Source organism: Monodelphis domestica, chromosome 2, assembly GCF_027887165.1.
Source record: "Monodelphis domestica isolate mMonDom1 chromosome 2, mMonDom1.pri, whole genome shotgun sequence".
NCBI classification, from domain to species: Eukaryota; Metazoa; Chordata; class Mammalia; order Didelphimorphia; family Didelphidae; genus Monodelphis; species Monodelphis domestica.
Window position 1 is genome coordinate 32,037,822 of NC_077228.1, and position 14,596 is coordinate 32,052,417.

Sequence of the window (14,596 nt, forward strand, 5' to 3'; positions counted from 1 at the left end):
TCTCTCTGTCTCTCTGTCTCTGTCTCTGTCTCTCTCTCTGAGGCTGGGGGAGGCCGGAGACCCCCTGGCACTGTATCCATGGCTCTCCCCTCTCTCTCACACACTGGGGAAGGTTGACTGACTCTCTCAATGCACTGGGGGTGGAGGGACTGTGGGAGTCAGTGATGTCAGCCCCTCCAGGCTATTTCTGGCTCCTGGGCGGTTCATTCCTGCTCCTCTCTTGGCCTCTTTTCCTGCAACCTCTTCTAATCCTGGGGGGCTGTCTGGGGTGGCAGGAAGGGTGGTGGGAAGCACTGCAGCACCCACCTGCCCCTCTCCTGAAGGTGCTTAGCTCCAGGCTTGGGGGGGTAAAGGGGGGGCCACCTATGTCTGGGCTGTGGCTGGGGGAGGGATGCTAGCTTGCACCGAGAAAGAGCTCAGTCCCAGGGAGATCCCTGTGGCTGCCCCTGCCCTTGGAGCCCCCCTGGAGCCTGGCTCCCATCTCTCTACCTGGTCTAGAGAAATGTCTGCCAACGGATTTGACCAGCCTGTCGGGTGCCTCATAGACCCTGAACTCGGCACACCCACAAATGGATGCATTCTCTCCCCTCCAAACTGTCCCTCTTCCAGATTCCCTGTCGCTGTCAAAGGTACCAGCATCCCCCCACATGCAGGCTCACTCGCCCTCCCACAGCCTCTGGGATCTGTTGCGGAGCCTGCTCGGCAGACACACACACACACACACACACACACACACACACACACACACACACACACACACACACACACGTGGTGCTCCCTAACCCTGCTGGTCTCCAATTCCTCATCTGTGAAACGAGGTGGAGGACGTGGCCAACCACTCTGGTGTCTTTGCCAAGAAAAGCCCAAATGGGGCGGCAAAGAGCCCGATCCAAGTGGCCTGGCCAGTGGGAGCCTCACTCAGGGGCCACAGGGCGACACTTCTGGAAGGGCACGATGCCGCCTGACTGTCCACCTGCGCGGCACAGATTCTGGGTCCGTTTGCTGCCCACTTACTACCTGGGGCAAGAGGAGTCCCTTTGCCTGCTGAGCTGGGACTGAGAGTGCATTCGGAGGGCACCGACGGGCCAAAAGGAGCTCTTTTTTGGGTCCAAATGAGGAGGAAATGGTGTAAGCCTCCTGGTGGGCACAGATGGGCTGGTGAGAACACAAGGGGGGGCCGAGGGGGCACAGCCCAGAAGGGGTCAGTCTAGGAGCTGAGATGCCATTCAGGACCGCCTTGCTGGGGCAAACTTTGTGGCCACCAGCTCAAATCTAAGCCCGCTTTCCCCAGGGACAGCAGTGGCGGAGAGAGCGAACATCCCGGTGCTTCGGCTGATGCCCGCTCGGCTCTATTGATTCTGGGATGCTAATCACTGATGGGATCAATGCTCTAGAGAAGATATTCCCTGGCCTGGGTGATTGGCACTGGAAGAAACATACCAGGATGAGAAATTGACATGATCACATGGAGGGGAAGCGAGGGAGAGGAACCCACCCATCCGGCTGCTATTTGGCAGCCCTTCACATGCCTGTAGACAAGTGTCCTGTCCCTCTCGAGACGTCTCCAGGGTGACCATCCCTCGTAGGATACCAATCCAAGTCCCTTCTCCTCCAGATGGCCACCTTCTCACATTGTGGTGCCCCAAACCCAACCCAACATCCCTGATCCTGATAATGGTGGAGACTTCATTTCTAGAAGTGCTTGGCCAGACCCGTCTTTGAGGCTGCCCTTTGTGATGGCTGCTTCCCTTTCTAGACATTCTCCCACCATCTCTTTGATGTCCTATGCTACAATTATTTTGCAGATGATATGGCATATGCGGAGAACCCCCGAAAATCTACCCCCCAAACTTAGAGAAACAATTAGGATTGTCCCAGGATTCAAAGTCAAGTCCACTGGTCTATAGTTTATAGACTGCTCTTTTTCTTTCTTTCTTTCTTTCTTTCTTTCTTTCTTTCTTTCTTTCTTTCTTTCTTTCTTTTTGGAAGGGGGCACTTACATCTCTTCAGTCATGAGAAACCCTTTCCTAGTTTCCACATTGACTGAGGTTCCATCGTTGCCTCTTTCAATTTTGTCAGGATCCCAGGATGCCATTCATGTGGGCCAGGAGACTTCCATTCATCCAAAGAAGCTAATTAATTATTAATTAATTACCAACTCCTTTATAGTGTCATTTAGAGTGCAGAGTTCATCCTGTAGTTATTTACTTTATATTTATTCTGCACATATTTATGTATGTATTTGTTTTCTCTCCCATTAATATAAACTCTGAGGTGGGGAGGCAGCCAAAAAGACGGAGGCAGGAAAAAATGTAACTGAGTTTCCCCCCTCCAACTTCTCCAGACTGATGTAGAAAACCCACCAGACTGAATACTGATGGGGAAATCCAAGGCAAACAAACCCACAAGACATTTTTCCAGCCCAGGTCACCAAAGGAGGCTGACGGAGAAGTCTACGGGCACCATGAATGGGGTCTGCTCAGGAGATGGCCTATGGAAAGTCTGGGCGATAGGACAGGGAGAGACTCCAGAGGCTGATTGGCCTTGTGCTTGACGTGGGAACATGTGCCAACAGCAGCTCTTTCTCACTCCCCAATTCTGGGTCAGAGATCCAGGGCGGACAGAGCTAGGAGCCTCTGTCCAGGATGGGAGGGGGTACAGGGGCCACAGATCAGGGATGAGCCATAGTGGGCCTTGGTGCGTGGGCCAAGAGAAGAGCAAAAGCACAGAACAAGCAGTAAGTGTGTGGCTTAGACACCAGGGAAAGAGAGGAGCTTCGAGCCATCTCTGAAGGCTGCAGAGGAACAACATGGAAGAAATCCCAGATCAAAGGAGAACCAACTGTTCTGTCTCTCTGACCCTATACAGAGTCATGGGCTAGATACCACCCAGAGGCAACGCTCTGGGACGCTGGGAACACTGTCTTGGGGTGGGGAGGAGGCATCTCCAAAGGGGATTTTCCAATGAGCTAAAGAACTTGGGGTCTCACATACCTTTTGGGGAATAGAGGACAGGAAGGACAATTGATTGGCTTACAACGGAGACAAGGGACCCAGGATTCTAGACAAGGACTGGACTACCAGGGAGAGGCCTAGACACATGGGAGAAACTTCTAAGACAAGAGGGTACTTGAGATTTGATTAAATCTACTAATTCTATCTAGGCTGAGATCATTGAGTACTTTAAGGTTTATGGTTCAGTCTAAGACAAGGACCAGTCTGGGACTTCCCTGAAGGCAAGTTCCCATGGGACAAAGGCAAATTTGGGGATTCCATAAAACAAAGTTTTCAAGGTCAAAGGAAAAATATTGCAAGCAGCCAGAAAGAAAGAATTCAATGCCAAGAAGCCACAGTCAGGATCACACCGGATTTAGCAGCCACCACTATAAAGAAGTGGAGAGCTTGGTATACCATATTCCAAAAGGCAAAACATATGGGCTTACTGCCAAAAATTACTTATGCAGAAAAACTGAGTGCACTCTTATAGGGAGAAAAAAAATTAATTTTTAATCAATTAGAGGATTTCCAAGAATTCCTGTTGAAAATATCAGAGCTGTCTAGAAAATTTAGAGTTAAACACAGGAGAAATATTCAAAGATAAACATGAATGAACAATCACAAGGGACTAAACAAGAATAAACAAGAAGATACATGATCAGTAGTCATAGAGGGAATCTAACTAGACTGAAGCCCTAGGAGTGTTTATGTTATGTTTGGGTGATCTTAAAAGAAGAATAGAAAGGGAGTAGAAGAGGAATACACTGGAAAGCAAAGGGAAAGGAAGGATAGGGAACATTATTTTATGAAAGGTACACAAGTATAAATCTTGTTTGTATAACACTAGGAGAAGGTGGGGAGTGGCTGATAATTGACTCTCATTCTCATCCGAACTGTTCAGAAAAGGGAAGAACACACTGTCAACTTGGAAAAACACAGAACCACTAAAACTAAATCTTTAATCAGGAAAAGAGACAAAGCCTTAATATTTGGGGGCCACACAGAGCCAAGTGCTAAATAGAAGGCTCTGGGGCTCTGGGGGCAGTGTCTCTGGGAAACTTACCACCAAATATGATTTCCCAAAGAATAATAGAATGTAGGGCTCTTATGTACCTTATGTACCTTGCAGGGAATAAGGACAGAAAATATACACTGACTGGTTACAAGCAGGCTTGGGAAAGAGGATGTAGCCAGAGGCTGGAGCATCAGGGAGTATCCTAAACTCCAATGGATACAGAAGAACAGTTCCATCAGAGGCTAGGCTATGGGGATAGATCTTTAGCCCCACCTAAACTGGAATCATTAAGTACTTTAAGGTTTATTGTTTAGTCAGAGACTAGGTAGGTCTGGGACTTCCCCCAAGGTATGTTTTCAAGGAATAGGGGCAAACCTAGGGCTCCCCAAAACCCACACACATAGAATCAGGTACAGAGATACACTTCACCAAACAGAAATGAAAGGAAAAGTGAGAAAAGGAAATTAGAACAAGAGTAAATGAAGGAGGAATTAATGCTAAACAAAACAAACTAAGAAGATACAAAAAGTATGTATAGCTGCTCTTTTTTGTGGTGGCAAAGAATTGGAATTTAAAGGGATGTCATCCATTGGGGAATGGCTGAACAAATTGTGCTCTGTGATGGTGATGGAAGATTATTGTCCTCTGAGGAATGATCAACTGGAGGATTTCAGAAAGAGCTGGGAAGACCTTCATGAACTGATGCAGAGTGAAATGAGCAGAACCAGGAGAACATTGTACACAGTAACAGCAATATTGTGGGATGATCAAATGGGACAGACTTTGCTACTAAGAACAATACAAGGATCCAGGACAATTGTGAGGGACTTAGAATGCTATCCACCCCAGGGGAAGAACTGTTGGAGTCAGATGCAGATCAGAGCAGACTCTGGTTTACTCATGGCTTTATTTGGGGGTTTTGGTTTTATAGGAGTCATCTCTTGCAACACTGACCAACATGGCAGTATGTTTTGCATGATAATACATGTATGACCCAGATAAAATTGTTTACTGTCTTTGAGAGGATGAAGGGAGATAACTTGGATCTTATAATTTTGGAAAATACATGTTGAAAATTATTATTACATATCATTGGGAAAATAAAATATCTTTTAATTAAAAAAAAAAAGAGAGAGGCTGACTTAGGAATGCTGATCATTGTAAAGACCAGCCATGACTCCAGAAGGTCAATGGATGAGCGGACTCGAAATGCTTCAACACCCCCAGACATCTATTTCTACATGTGTGCACATACCTATACATCCATTTTCATAAATATCCATCATTTGTGGCTGAGCCCTTTCAGTCACATCTGACTCTTCATGACCCCATTTGGGGTTTCCTTGGCAGAGATCCTCCAGTACTCTGCCATTTCCTTCTCCAGCTCATTTGACAGATGGGGAAATTGAGGCCAACAGGGTTGGTGACTTGCCCAGGGTCACCCATTTAGAAAATGTCAGAGGCCAGATTTGAATTCAGATCTTCTTGCCTCTAAGGCTGGAGCTCTATCCACTGCCTGCATAGAGTATGCCCATAGTATTTAGATGCATGTATATGTGGGTCCTGCAAATATACGTGTAAACACATGTGTGCACATATGCAGTGCAGATATGGGCACATGTGTGCACCTACATGTTTACTTATATGCCTCATCAGTCTAGACCTGCACAGAGGTGTGGGCACAATCCTATGGAATGTGTCCACAGTATGTATTGGTTTTAGGCCGAGGGGCAGGGGAGGGCAGGGGGTATGAGGAAAGGGGCACAGAAAAAGAGGCATCTGTGGGCACCTGCTGGCCTCCAGAGTCCCAGTGGCCAGTGGCCCCACAGCCTCTATGGTTCTGGTTCTGGTGGAGGCACCGGGTCGAGGGGTGGGGTGGGGTGGAGGGCCAAGGCAGGAGATGAGCCCCATGCCTCGGGCAGTGCCCGTTCTGCAACAGCTGCTCTGTGTGGTCAAGGCCTGTGGCAGGGTGGGACTTGCCCATTCCCTTGACAGATAGGGTAAGTCTGGGAACTTCCCAAGCTCCCGGGCCTGAAGGCTGGCTTCTAGAAGCTCATGAAGCCTCCCCTTGGACCCTGAACTGTGGCCTGGATCTAGGACTGTTACCAATGTAACAAACCAAGGGCCATTGGCCCTGTGGGGCTGGACCCAAGCTGGCATGAGCAGGGATCGTGGACAGACGTTCATAGCAAAGGGAGCCTCGACCATCATTGACAGGCAGAACTGAAGCTTGGGCTCCAGATCCCTGGGATCCTACCCACATTTATTTATATTTATAATATTATTTAAAAATATAAATTATATAAAATAGTATATATTCTATATTCCATTTATATATTATTTATTTATAATATTTTAATTTTGAGCAATTAGTTGGCAGTAGTAGCCAGGATTCTCTAGATGACACAGTGGCGAGAGCTTTGGGCCTGGACTCACAAAGACCCAAGTTCAAATCCAGCCTCAGATACTTACTTGCTGTGTGACCCTGGGCAAATGACTTACCCTCTTTAAGGGTTTCCTCATCTGTAAAATGAGCTGGAGAAGGAAATGGCAAATCACTCCAGTATTTTTGCCAAGAAAACCCCAAATGGGGTCGTGGAGAATTGGATAAGATGGGGGGGAGGAAATGTATATATATGTATATACTATATTGTTCTATATTATAATAACAAATAAAATTCTATATTAAACACTTCTGTAACATAAGGTACATATATGTGGGTGTGAATCTTCCATTAATTTCCAATATGGAAATTTGTTTTGATGCATGTCTGTAGCAGGGTTTGGGGTTTTCTTTTGTCCTCAATGGGGAAACGAGGAAAAAGACAGATTTTTGCTAATGAAAAAAAGTTTAATTTTTTGAAAAGGATATAAGCTAGCTGTGGGACCCTGAGCAAGTCACTTAACCCTAGTTGTCTGGTGCTTACCAGTCTTTTGCCTTTGAATTATATCGATTTTACAACGGAAGGTAAGGATTGTTGTTGTTTTTTTTTAAAGGATATAAGCATTTTGCAGGTATTTATTTCCCCCATTGCCTGGCACAGGGACAGGCACATAGTAGGCACTTGATAAACTCTGGGTGATTGATAGGTTCCTCTTGTGGGATGAAAGTTCATCTTCTTCTGTACTGTGTTTCCCTCCTCCCTCTGGTCTCACCATGCAGGGAGCACCTCCCACCCCTTCCCACCATGCATCCCCTCCACTTACAAATGTCTCCAGGCTTCATTCCTCCTCATCTTCCCAAGCACTTTAAATTCTAAAGTCGTGACACCCTCCAGTCCTCAGATGAAGATACAGGAAGATCCAAGAGGAAACACAGGGGGGCCTCAGGTGGCAGCAGGCTATGGCTGGCCCACATTTCAAAGGACACTAAAAAGCCTACAAAAAGTAGCCAGTGGCTAGAGCAACGTTGGACGGATTCCCGTCTCATGGAGCTCCACAGCCTAAGCTAAGACAGACGTTGTCTCCCGCCCCATACCTTTGAGATGGAAACCCTTGAATGGTGGCGGCGGCCCACCTGCTCAGTGTAGGGGAGCATCTATGGAGAAACCAGGTGTAGGACAGGCAGGTGCTGAGGTCTGAACTGGGAATTTCCTTTTCATCATCACAGTGAAGTCTGGAGGGTTAAGGAGGGCCCTATTGCAGTGAGTGAGCTTCCATTCAGGGCTGCACTGCCAGCTCAGCCCATAAGTCTGATGGTTAAATTTTCAGTGTGAGCACTTATGCCTCAGAAATCGGCCAGCAAGCCGAGGCAGGGATTGACTTATTATTTTGTTTGTTGAATAGCTTTGAAGGGATGGAGAAAATGTTCATAATGCAGATTAGATTTTTTTTTCTTTTATTATTCAATTGTAAAAAGTGAGGTGGGCCCATTCTCCCAGCCCAGCCTGGAGAACAGGTTGTTAAACATTTGCCAGGGGCCCACTGATGTCATCCAGTAGTCTGTCCCCTAATGTGGGCACAGCCAAGTTCTGCTTTTGGGATCCTGTACAATTGGGGCTAGATTAGAATGGCAATCGGACGAGGGCCCACAGCAGCCACTTAAGCGAAAGATTATTGTCAAACTCTTCCACTAGACTGAAGCCAGGCACGGGCACCGGATAGGGAAAACTAGAGGGAGCATGGATCCCTGCAAATCAGTTTATATGAGGAGACTTGGTTCTAAGGCTGCCTCTAGGAGCTGGAGCAACGTGAGCTCGGGCTGCCACCTAGTGGCATATGGTGACACTGCACTTTGAATAACTTTTAGTGGAGTGATTAGAGAAAGCAGGAAAGGTGGGAGCAGCATTTGCAGCATTAAGATTAGAAACAAAAGGGAGCTAGATCACGGAGAACCCAAGTACCAGTCTGAGTCGCCTGTATTTTATCCTAAAAGCCATAGGGGCCTGTCGAAGACTTTTTAGCAAGATATGGTCCAGGCTTGTCCTTTAGGAATACCCATTTGGGAGTTGTTAGGACAGATGGGAAAGAAAAGTGAGTGGGGCTGGGGAGACTGATGTGATAGTCCATAAGACACGCTGAGGGCCTGGCCTTCGATTCAGGTAATAGGAGTGGAGCTCTGTTAATTAATCAGAATATCTAGTATTTATAGAGAACTTTGAGGTTTTGCAAAGTACTTTACAAATATTATCTCATTTAATCCTCACAAAATTCTGAGTTAGGTATTATTATCATCCCCAATTTGCAAATGGAAAAACGGAGGCAGATAGCAGCTAAGGGGCCTATCTGGAGTCACCCAGCTGGTTAGTATCTGGGGCTGGGTTTTCATTTATTGCTTCTGTCATCTCTTAGCAAATGGCAAGGGATTGGGGCTGCCCTCAGAGAACCCTGTCTTCTGCTCCCTGTGCCACCCCGTGATGGACCAAACCCTAAGCCACTTCAGAGAAAGGGAGGCAGTGGAGTCCTCTGCCGACTGTTCGAGTGGCAGCATTAGAGGCTGGCAGTAACTTCACTGACTCGCAGGGCTACGAGGGGCCTACCCCAGAGTCCTGCATTGAACGTGGCTTCTCCCACCCGGGGGTTTCTCACTGACTTGGGCAGGAAGTCCGAATCTTCATAAAACATGGAGCCCATGCTGCTTTCTGAAAACTCATTCCATTAAAACACCCCAAGACCCTCCTTCATGAAGCCGCAAGATCATCTCCCCAAATTATCTGTCTGCCAGTTTCTAACATTCAGCTTGAAAATGAGGAATCAACAAGTCTACAGTAAAACACATTTATTTGCACATCCAGAAATCCAGAGTCATGGCGTGGCACCTCTCTGGAGTCCCAGGTCACACTCGCTCACTGGGGAGGCCACAGACAAGGGGGTTCCACGGGAAGGTTCTCACAATCACAACTTTTCCGAATACATACAAGTGGGATTCCAAGCTATTCTGTAGAAGCAGGTCCCCCACCCGACTTGCCTTTCTGAGGGCTAACCTAATTCTATATTACGCTACTATCACCATACAAAAATGACAGCTGAGAAGGCGACTACTGAGATGAGGGGAGGAGGAAAACCAGTGTTCTGGGTTTGGCAACTTTTTGGGGTCCACCAAGACCTTCCGAGAAGCTGTATCAGTGGACGTGTGCTTGCGGGCATGGGCAAGCATGCTTGGGTGTTCTATGGACCTTGAGGCCCAGCAGACAATGAGATAAAAGCATTCTGTCACTCGAAGGGACTCGGACGGTAGACTCGAGGGAAGGGATTGTCCTGTTTTTGTCTTTAGCTGGCACAGGGCCTGGCAAAGAGGAAGCACGCTCCCCACTGACCTGCTACCATGGCAGGATCCTCAGTGGGGGCCGTCGCCCGCAGCCCCCCAATGGGACATCAAGCCTCTTGAGGGGAACCACGTGCTTGAAGAACTTAGCGGGCCACTGAGTGGAAGACTCAGAACAGGGACAAGCGCCAGGCTCCAAGGAGGACTCCTGTACAACATATCCCATCCAACAGCCACATGTTCTCTTTGCTCCTATGAGCTTGAGCCCAACGGCTGGCCCCGGCTTCCTATCCTGCCTTCTACTGATGGCTTCTGGCTCGGTGTTTCTATAAGAAACGTGTTCCTCCATCAAGGAAGGTGGAGACACCATGTAGACTCTGAGGGAGTCCCAGTGGACTGTGTGAAATGACACTAGAGAAAGCAGAGTGGCTGGCTCAAACCCGATGGGCACAGAGGTCGGGACAATGGAGGGGGGGGGGGGACTCTGGTATCTGGAGGAGACTCCAATCTCAAGTAGTATCACGGAAAGACAACTGACCATTGACAGGTATTGACCGCATGTCTAGTTTTCCCCGCAGGGGCTGGAGGACCTTTGAGCGAGGGGGTGCGAGCCCTCGGAGGACTCCCACCTCCCCAGAGGCCCGTCGGCATCACATTTCTGGCTGGAAACTGCAGAAAACTCAAGATCCTGCTCTGCCAGTCACTGCAGTCCCCAGAGGCCATCCCTTTGCCTAGAATTCCTTTTTTCCACTCCTGCCTCATGGGATCCCTCTCTTCAGGACTGCAGTCCCACCTTGTACAAGAAACCCCCATCCCGGCCACTAGTGTCCCAGCTCCCTGAAAACCTCCCCCGTTCTATCGCGGGCTTGGGAGCAGGAATAGCTTCACTTGTCTTTGCACAGTGCCTGGCACATAGGCGGCTACGCCAGAAATGGAAAAGGCAACACGGCATAGAGGACGGAGCTCTGGACTTGGAATTAGGAAGACGGGAGTTCGCCAGCAGCGGCTCAATGCCACTGAGCCTGTTTCAGCATCTGCCTACCGAAGGGGTGACTGGAGGGCCTCCACGTTCCCCTCCCGCTCGACAGCGATGCCCCTTCGGGCCAGTGTTCCTTTAGAGGGGCCGATGGCCCCGGAATAAGAGACTTGCGCTGCCCGTGCTGATATCATTCCAGAATCGGGGACAGAACAGGCTTCCTCCGACGGCTAACCTCAAGGGAGTCACGGGAACCCACAGCTGTCCTGGAGGAAATCCTGCTCAGGGTCCAGATCCAAGCAGCCCGCCTGGGGATGGTATCATCCCCCAGACAGCCCTGTGGTCCCTCCAGACGGGGCCGGATCATCCACATGGGACAAACCGCGCTCCTCCCCCTACCCACGTGCTGCTGGGCCCGGGATGATGGGGAGACATCGCCAAGTCCTCTGATGGGCTCCATTATGTTTTTCAACAGCCTCAGCATTGGAATGGAGGGGCGTGGAAGAGTATATAGTGGGGACAGGGGCTACCACACACAATACAAAGGCGTGGGAGAAGGGGAGCCAAGAATACTATTGGGTCACCCAGTGGGCGAGGGAGAACTATGGCCTTGATGGTCAAGAAGCTGAGGACTGGCCCCAGCCAGGAGGTGGGGTGCCTCGGGGAGGTCCCGGGGCCCCGGCTGGGCGGGTGGAGGTGGAGTACAATGGGCATCACTGCCAGGGACCCCTACGTTGGGGAGGGCCTGTGTGAGCCCCCTGGTCAGGGCCTTTTGTGCTTTCTGCTTCCAGGGTCGGACCCTCAGCTCCCTGCTAGTTTGAGCGCTACTGGAGGGCAGGGATGCGTCTCCTCCTGGCTTTGAATTTTCCCAGCGCTTCATGTGTGTGGTGGCCCTCCTCCCTCACGAAGAACCCTCCTAATGCTCTGGGGCACTCCCTGGCCATTTCCAGACTCCCAGGAGTCAGTGGCACACGGCAGACTTCCGCACCCAACAACCAGAAGGGCTTCCCGAATCCTCCCGATCCGGCCCTACGGATGCCCATCTTCCTCCTTCCAAGAGGCAGCATCTGCTTTAGCCCAGACCACCCCGCCCCACCACGCTGATCCCACAAGTCTCCATCGTTGCCCTCGACACCCCTCTTGCTAAGAGAGCTGGAGAACCCAAACCCTTCAGCACCACCTGTCTGTCTGCCAAACCTCCCTGGAGACTCAGAAACCCTGGGCTCTCCCTGAGACACACACGGGAGTCACTAAAAGGTCCCCTGCCCGGCCCCCCAACACCCCAGCCCCGAGGAACGGCCCCTGGATGAGGAGCCAAAAGGGAGGCCAGAGGCCTCCTGGAGCTCCTCCCAGTGAGGAGCGGCTGCTCCCTGCTTCCTCCATCCCTGGGGCTCTACTGTATTGGGGGGGGACAGCCCCCACCCTGCTTGGTGCCACATCCTGGGGGGTGGGGGGGGGGGTGAGAGGACAGCCACAGCCCGGCTCCGGTGACTGCTGGACAGCCAGGACCTGAGCACAGATGCTTTGTGGGTGCCAGGCCGAGGCCGGGCTGTGTGGCAGAGGACCGGCGCTGGGCCGGGCCCTCTGCCAGGGTCTCCCACAGAGAAAGCGGCACACCAGTCATTTCCATGAGCGTATATTACATGGGCGGGAGGGAGTGGGGCCCCTGGCCCGCTGCTATGTTCTTCTCAGAAGGTCATCGTGGGCCAGGGCACAGTCGTGGGGTTCGTGCAGAGCTCTGGGCGGCCCAGGCTCCTCACACCCCGGGGGCTGCAGGTGCCCTTTGCAATGGGAGGGCTGCTTGCTGTCGCCAGCAGCATCGGGCACCTTGGTGCCACTCAAGGCCAGCTCCTCCTTCTCTGCCCAGGGGCACTTGGGCTCCCAAGGTGGGCAAGGAGCAGGGCTCAGGCCAGGGGTCATGTAGGCCGAGGGCTGCGTGGCCTGGGGCTGGCTAGGCTGGGAGGACCCCTCTAGCTTGGGTCCAGGCTGAAGGCTCAGGGTGGCTTGGGATGGGACCATGTCCCAGCTATGCCCACCCTCAGCCAGGGTGGGCACCTGTAGGGGCAGAGGCCAAAGCTGGATTGGGACCGAGCTGCTCCCAGGGGCTTCCTTAGAGTGTGGAACAGGGCAGGGGTGCGGGACGGTGGGGAGAGGACTTCCTGATGGCCATGGGCAAAGTGCTGTGAGTGCTGGCTCGGTACAGGGCTGGGCCTGGCCGCCCCCTCTGGGGAGTGGGGGCTCTGTGGGGGCCAACCCCCAAGGACCCCCAGGACTCAAGGAGCCCTGAGGAGGCCCCTGGGTGCCAGGGGGACTCGGCAGCGCCTTGGCCCCCAGGGCCCGGGTCTTGTCAGGCCCCGGCTGTGTCGCCGTGCCCGAGACGGCTGGGTGAGAGGGAGCTTCCTCAGCCAGAGCCCTCCTCGGGGTCCCGGAGGTGGCTGGGGGTGGCCGAGCCCTTCCCCACAGGTCCTGGGGCACACAGGGGAGGGATTCTTTGGCACTCTCTTGGGCCCGGTGAGCAGGCAGGAACTTGCCTAAGTCCCCCCCTTCTAGGGGTGCCTGGGCCAGGGTGTGGCGGGGCCGCCGTCCTTGTCCATCCTGGCTATTCTCGGAGCCGTCATCATCCGTGTCATCTTCGTCCTCCGAGGAATCCACCTCACGAATGGCCTCTTGCTTCTGGAGGGCTTCGCGGCGCTCGGCTCGGTCGTGTCGGATGGTGCCCAGGCCGCGAGAGGCCGCCTTGGGCAGCGTGGCCTTGTCTCCCGGGTCGCCGGGCAGCCCCAGCTCCTTCTTGACCTCACAGGGTGGCAGGTCCAGGCTAGGCTTGCGCGAGGCAGACAACTTTTTCTCTGAGGCCCCCAGGGCAGCCCCCAGCTTCTCAGCCGACTGGACCCGCTTGAGGAGCGGGGAACGGGGAGGCTCGGCGCTTTTGGGCCTGGAGATCTGCCGGCCTAGGGGCGGCGAGGAGTGCAGCTTCCCCGGGAAGGCCGCAGGGCTGCCGCTTAGGGCATGGCCAGGCAGAGGAGATGGGGAGCGCTGGGGAGATGTGGCCTGAGGAGTGGGTGATGGAGTGTGTGCCAGGGGGGACAAGGGGATGCTGCCTGCTGACTTGCGCCGGGGTGAGCGGTATTGCCGTTGAAGCTTGGGGGCCAGGCCATGGAGGGAGCTGGGGCGGATGTGGCCAGAGCTGGCTGGAGAGTTGGGCACACTAGAACTGGGTGAGCTGCTTTGGGAAGAATTTCCACCTACTTTGGAGAGAGAAACAGAGGCAGAGACAGAGAGACAGAGAGACAGAGAGAGAGAGACAGAGAGAGAGAGAGAGGCAGAGACAGAGAAAAAGAGAGAGACAGAGAGAGACAGAGAGAGAGAGACAGAGAGAGACAGAGAGAGACAGGGAGGGAGGGAGGGAGAGAGAGAGGGAGAGAGAAGGAGAAAGAGAGACAGAGACAGACAGAAACAGAGACAGAGACAGACAGAGAGACAGAGAGAGAGAGAGAAGGAGAGAGAGGCAGAGAGACAGAGACAGACAGGCAGAGAGAGAGACAGAGACAGAGAGAGAGAGAGAGACAGAGAGAGGCAGAGAGACAGAGAGACAGAGAGAGAGACAGAGACAGACAGGCAGAGACAGAGAAAAAGAGAGAGAGAGGGAGGGAGGGAGGGAGAGAGAGAGGGAGAGAGAAGGAGAAAGAGTGACAGAGACAGAGACAGAAACAGAGACAGAGACAGACAGAGAGACAGAGAGAGAGAGAGAAGGAGAGAGAGGCAGAGAGAGAGAGAGAGAGAGAGAGAGAGAGAGAGAGAGAGAGAGAGAGAGAGAGAGAGAGAGAGAGAGAGAGAGAGAGACGGGGGGAAACAGAGACAGAGACAATGAGCCTCAGAAATGAAGGGGACCCAGAGAGGAGCCTGCC

General features: G+C 52.0%; 1 protein-coding gene across 19 annotated transcripts in view; it reads right to left on the minus strand.

Annotated features, from left to right (window-relative positions):
- Nucleotides 1–9,214: 9,214 nt before the first annotated feature.
- The window catches only part of MAST2 (microtubule associated serine/threonine kinase 2), a 190,026-nt gene continuing 184,644 nt past the window's right edge, over nt 9,215–14,596 (minus strand). For 13 of the 19 annotated variants that reach the window (XM_056815209.1, XM_056815211.1, XM_056815207.1 and 10 more), the window contains one exon: nt 9,215–13,936. In XM_056815209.1, coding sequence (XP_056671187.1) covers nt 12,369–13,936 — 1,568 coding nt within the window. In that variant the 3' untranslated portion in view covers nt 9,215–12,368. The remainder of the gene's footprint in view (nt 13,937–14,596) is intronic. The other 6 variants (XM_056815210.1, XM_056815224.1, XM_056815213.1 and 3 more) reach the window with 1 other exon arrangement.